This window comes from Pygoscelis adeliae, unplaced genomic scaffold (assembly GCF_000699105.1).
Source record: "Pygoscelis adeliae isolate BGI_AS28 unplaced genomic scaffold, ASM69910v1 Scaffold266, whole genome shotgun sequence".
NCBI lineage: Eukaryota > Metazoa > Chordata > Aves > Sphenisciformes > Spheniscidae > Pygoscelis > Pygoscelis adeliae.
Window position 1 is genome coordinate 647,908 of NW_008824987.1, and position 5,765 is coordinate 653,672.

At 55.3% G+C, this 5,765-nt stretch overlaps 1 protein-coding gene across 1 annotated transcript in view; it reads left to right on the forward strand.

Moving 5' to 3' along the window:
- The window catches only part of POR (P450 (cytochrome) oxidoreductase), a 28,363-nt gene that overhangs the window by 21,344 nt on the left and 1,254 nt on the right, over positions 1–5,765 (forward strand). The window contains exons 7-13 of the mRNA XM_009326066.1: positions 555–644; positions 1,112–1,210; positions 1,862–1,978; positions 2,821–2,939; positions 4,146–4,327; positions 4,489–4,638; positions 5,217–5,530. Coding sequence (XP_009324341.1) covers positions 555–644; positions 1,112–1,210; positions 1,862–1,978; positions 2,821–2,939; positions 4,146–4,327; positions 4,489–4,638; positions 5,217–5,530 — 1,071 coding nt within the window. The remainder of the gene's footprint in view (positions 1–554; positions 645–1,111; positions 1,211–1,861; positions 1,979–2,820; positions 2,940–4,145; positions 4,328–4,488; positions 4,639–5,216; positions 5,531–5,765) is intronic.

Genomic DNA, 5,765 nt, shown 5'->3' on the forward strand with positions numbered 1-5,765 from the left:
GGAATTGTCCCACGCCAAGGAGTTTTTTTTTTTTTTTTTTTGGGGGGGGGGGGAGGGGGACGCGACACACACCTCTCTACGCTTTCCTGAGCACCCTGCGGGTGCCACAGGCATCGACCTGTGGCTCTACCTCTAAGGGCTGCAAGATCTGATGAGAGGGATGTGATGTGTGTGGGAGGCTCTGAGCCCAGAAAAATAAGAATTGCCATGGTGGAATCTGCCTTTCAGGAAGGAGACCTAATGCCAAGAGTGGGCAAGGGGTAGCTGAGTTGGTTAAAGACCGAGTCTGAATAACAAAGCCTTCCTCGGCAGACCTGGTGAAGGGGGGGGTGGCTGGTATAGCAACAGTTCCCTCCCACCCATTTAGTGATCTGAAGATGCTCTTCTGGTGATCTGTGGGCATGTAGACATAGCAAAACTGCCTGGATCCAAGGACAAATGCCTTTTCCCGTGGTGAAGGAGGAAGTCCATAGGGATCTCAGATGGCTCCTCTGGGAATACCCCTTTGTTCCCCTTTGGGCAGGGTTATTAAATCTCTCTTTTGCCCTGGCTAGCTTGGAAGAAGACTTCATCACCTGGAGAGAGCAGTTCTGGCCCGCAGTGTGTGAGCACTTTGGGGTGGAGGCTACAGGAGAAGAGTCCAGGTGGGTATGGGAGCAGGTTCTTCTGGGTGCCAGAGAGATCAACCACCTCTGGCTGGTGGCTGTGCCATCAGTCCTGAGCTGCTGTCCCCTTTCCTGTGTGCTGCCTCCCCTTCCAGACTTGAGAGGGCACGTGGAGTAGATCGTGGGGCTGTTTGGACTGAGCCTGTCCTGGTGCGAGTTTGAACCCAGCTCTGGATTTCTGTTCTGAATGGGGATGTGATGGGTTTGGTTCCTCTGTGGATGGCTTTGCTGGGTTGCGATGCTCCCAGTGAAGCTGATGTTTCCTCTTGGTTTGGGCTTTCTGCGTGGTCTGTCTGATCCCTAATGTCTCAAGAAGGGTGAAGCGGTGGAAGTTGCATTTGTTTTTGAACTGCAGCAAATCCAGCAAAGCAGATAGTGGTTCCAGCTGTACCTCGTGATTTCCAGTTTGACTTTTTCCTCTTTTTCTCTCCCCCTTCCTCCTCCAGCATCCGCCAGTATGAGCTGGTGGTGCACACGGATGTGAACATGAACAAAGTCTACACCGGTGAGATGGGTCGTCTCAAGAGCTACGAGAACCAGAAGCCGTAAGTGCCCGGCCGCCCTGGGCAGGGTGTACGTGGGCCAGGCTTCGGCCGATGGAGTCCTTGATGTTTCTAACAACGCATGCTATGCAGGCAGTGCCATTTCTGCAATGCAGCCATGTGGCAGATGTCTGCCCAAGAGAAACAGGCTCAGATCTTCACTGGGACTCTCGGGGATTCCCCAGTTAATGAATCGTTAGTGTGTGAGAAGGTGGCTGTGTTCACGTGTGGTGTTTGGCTGGTATGTTTGCAGCGTCTGTCTTGAGGTCACTCAGAGCCTTTCCTTGCCCAGGTGGTTGCTTGCAGTTTTGCTTTGGGAAGATTAGCTGTATAGATTATTTCCAAACTGAAATATCTCTTTGAGATGTGACATTCCCTCCTATTTACTTTTGCATCGCTTGTTCTTAATAGGACAGAAGCTGTTGACTGCTGGGCTGTGCTTAGAAGGGAAATGATCAGTTTTTTCTGCCAGTGTGGGTAGCAGCAGGATCATAATTTGGTTTGTGCTGTGGTGTGCTTTGAAACATGAGCCAGGACAGCCCCATGCTCAAATCATGGGAGCCTGCTCTGGAGGCAGAGGGAACGTGCTTGGATACAGAAAGCACTGTGAGCCGGCAGGAGAGTAACCCGGAGGATCCTTGTCTTTCCTTCCAGACCGTTTGATGCCAAGAACCCCTTCCTGGCCCAGGTTACAGAGAACCGCAAGCTGAACGAGGGTGGAGAGCGACACCTTATGCACCTGGAGCTGGATATCTCCAATTCCAAAATCAGGTAGTTTCCCATGGGAGACTGCTCCTCTATTTTGGCAGGAGCAGTCTGCATCAGGAGCAAAGAACAAGGATGTGGCACTGGCCTCATCCAGCACTTCAGAAGGGGACCTTGTTTGCATAATTACTTAACACTGCCCCTCTGGACTTCTGTATCACATATCAGGTACCCCATGTCAGGACTTTGTCCCAGCTCTTGCGCTGCGCCTGGCCGTGCCAGCTGGCGGCTCCGGGTCCCTCCAGAGCTGGCTGCACATACCCGTCCTACCTGAGCAGTCCCAGCTGCAGGAATTCTCTAGGAGGCATTCAAAAAATGAGAGGGCAGATGAGCTACGAGAGAGGGGAAAGCTGGGGATGGCTCGTGCCTGGGTTTGCCTGGCTTAGGTGTACAAGCATAGGGGGGGAAAAAAGCCCTGTTCTTAAAAATCCTCTTGCTGGCTTAAATTCCTCTGTGTGTTTGCAAGAAAGCTGTGAATCTAGGTGGCTTAACACAACAAAATACTGCAGAGGTTTTGAGCAGCTTTGCTCCTTGCCTGTCAGGGAGTTGGCCCGTCCTTGCTGGAAGTCTGGCCTCGTTGAAGTCTCTGGCAAAACTGCTGTTATCTTGGAGGTGCCTTGTAAAAATACTGGTTCTTAAAACCATTATTCCAGAATGGTCCTTTCTGCTACTACTGCCAGCTCTTCGGGATCCCTGATTGTGCAGGCACCACGTAGCAACTCCGATCTCGGTGTTGTCCTACTGCCCCTTGCACCAGCCCGCTTGTCTTCTAGCTGAGCAGCTCAGGCTTGGGGTGGATGAGAAGTGGCACTGGTGTTTCATCTGCTCTCCTCCTGCTCTCGTGCCAGGTACGAGTCTGGGGACCATGTGGCGGTGTACCCAGCCAACGACTCTTCTCTGGTGAATCAGATTGGTGAGATCCTGGGCACGGATCTGGACACAGTCATGTCCCTAAACAATTTGGACGGTGAGTAAGGATCACCCGAGCGTCAGCAGTTCTCCTTCAGCTACGGCCTCTGTCCTTCCCACCAGAGCGGGAGCCAGATCACCTTCAGGTCCCGTAGGGCACCTCCCGGCAAACAGAGACGTCCCGTGGCCACTCGGAATGCCGTGCCATTTTAGCAGTGGCACAGAGCCCGCTTGCTGAGAGCCGGCTGAAGTGGGTCAGTTGTGAAACGCGCTTAGTGTGCCCATTCAATAACAAATTATGTAACAGCACACTCCTAATTACAGAGCATCAGCCCGCCAGAGCATCCTCCTGCCGCAACAGCCCCGGAGCTCAACAGGAGCCGTAGTGTCTAGAGATGCTGTTATTCAGTTCTTGGAGGAGGCACAGGCTTGGGGACTGAACTGCCAGGAGGGAGCACTTGTGCTGATACAAGGAGCTCTTCTTGGGCAGTGTTCCCAGCAGAGCTGGCCTCTGGCAGGAGGGAGATGGCAGCTGCTGCCCATCTTACTCCTGAAGCAGCGCAGCCTGACCCGAGGCATCAGATGTGCTGGCCCAGAAGCCTAAGAGAGCTCCTGGTTTCAAGAGACCAAGCGGCTTTAACGCACTGCCAGAGCCTGCGGCCCCCTGTGCAGTGTCCCATGTTGTCCAGCCTCACACTGTCATTCCTGTCCCTTACGGACCTCTTCATTTGCTGAACTGAATGGCTCCAGCCTTGACTGCTGGTGCTTACCTTTCCCAAAGGGGCTCTGAGCACAACTGTCCGTGGCTGAAGGAGACTAAGGACACTTTTGAGGCCGGATCTGAAGGAGGTGTAAGTGCATGAGGCCGAATTAGCTGTGGAGAACAGCCCTCCTGCTTGGTCTGGGAGTTTGCCGGGTGCCTCTGTGCATGGGTATCTCGGGGCAGAGAGCCCCACTGGGGAGCACAGGATATTTTTTTTGCTGATAAGCTGTCAGGCAGCATCTGTGAAACACAAGACGGGCTACTGGGAGATGTAGCTGCCTGCAGAGGGAGCTGCCCTGTGCTGGAGCTGCTTCAGTGTGGGATCAGGGCTTTGGCCAACAGGCTGATTCAGCCCTAGGGCTGCTCTCTCCTCCCTGAAGCCGGTTCCTCTGCTGTCTCCAGCTCTCATACACTGCATGTAGCTGCTGGCACGAGATCTCTAACATAACAGCATGTGGTTGCTGATTTTTAATTTTTTTTTTTCCTCTCCCTCTTCTCCAGAGGAATCCAATAAGAAACATCCCTTCCCCTGCCCCACGTCCTACCGTACAGCCCTGACGTACTACCTGGACATCACCAACCCGCCCCGCACCAATGTCCTCTATGAGCTGGCCCAGTACGCCACGGACACCGGCGAGCAGGAGCGCCTCCGCAAAATGGCGTCGTCTGCTGCTGAGGGGAAGGTGGGAGCTGTGGCCTTCCCAGCAGAGCTGCTGGGTTGAACTGGGTGCTGGAGGATCCCCAAAAGGGATCCAGGACCGTTGGGCACCATGTGCAGAGAGCGGAGGGAGTGTTTGCCAGCCACATAGGGAAGTTGTCACGCATGTGCCCTCCTTGCCCGCAGGCTCTCTACCTCAGCTGGGTGGTGGAGGCCCGGAGGAACATCCTGGCCATCCTGCAGGACATGCCCTCGCTGCGCCCCCCCATCGACCACTTGTGTGAGCTCCTGCCCCGCCTGCAGGCCCGCTACTACTCCATTGCCTCCTCCTCCAAGGTGAGCGTGCTTCCAGCAGGGACTGAGGCTGCTGAGAGACCGCTTCAGCTGCAGCTCCACAGTGCCACGGTCCCCCTCTCAGCTGGCAACCGGACATGGGGAACTTGCCCTGGCGACGCTTTCTGTGAGGGGGGCAGCTTCAGTTATCTCTGTGCATGAGGAGAGGGGGTTATCCCAACTTCCACAGGGTCTGCAGAGGGTCCCACACTGCAGCCAGCTGCGCCCTGATACCACCACCCTCCCTGCAGCCCTGCTCCTCTTCACCCGTAGGCCCTTGCTTTCAGGGCTTGGAAGCAAGGTGGCATTTTAGGGGTTGGTCAGAATTCACTCTTTACTTTGTGCCTGAAGCCCTGAGGTTGTTGGCAATACCGAGGGAAGCTCAGTGGTCCTGTGACGAGTCGGGCGCAAGACAGAAGCCCCATGTGGGGCACGCTGGGAGGTTTGGTCTGCCAGGGGAGGAATAGCTGTCCCAACGTTAACGTTAGGTTAAACTTCTCCCCGTCCCTGAGCACAAGGGAGTGAGCTGTGGGGTTGCTGGGGCTCCCTCTCGGCCTGGCGCTGACATCCCTTCCCTGCAGGTTCACCCCAACACCATCCACATCTGTGCCGTCACGGTGGAGTACGAGACCAAGACAGAACGCCTGAACAAAGGGGTGGCCACCAACTGGCTCAAGAACAAGGTGCCCGATGAGAACGGGAGCAACTCTCTGGTGCCCATGTACGTCAGGAAGTCGCAGTTTCGCCTGCCCTTCAAGCCCAGCACGCCCGTCATCATGATTGGACCGGGAACTGGCATAGCCCCCTTCATCGGCTTCATTCAGGAGCGGGCCTGGCTGAAGCAGCAAGGTGAGGGCCCAGAAACTTCCCTGGGGACTGGAGCTGCTGTAGGACAGTGCTCTGCGGGGCCAGTCGGTGCCTCCAAGGTGCAGCTTGTGCTGCTCACATCGCTGATGGGGTCTAGCAAAAAGCAGAGGCGGTGGAGCAGCACCACAGCTGAGTGTGTTTGCCCAGCACGAGGATGCTTTGTCCTCCTCTTGGCCACAGAGGATGTTTGGGGGGGGCAGATAGACACGAGCCACAGTTCTCTGAACTCTGCCAACACGACTCCGCATAACCACAGTGAAGAC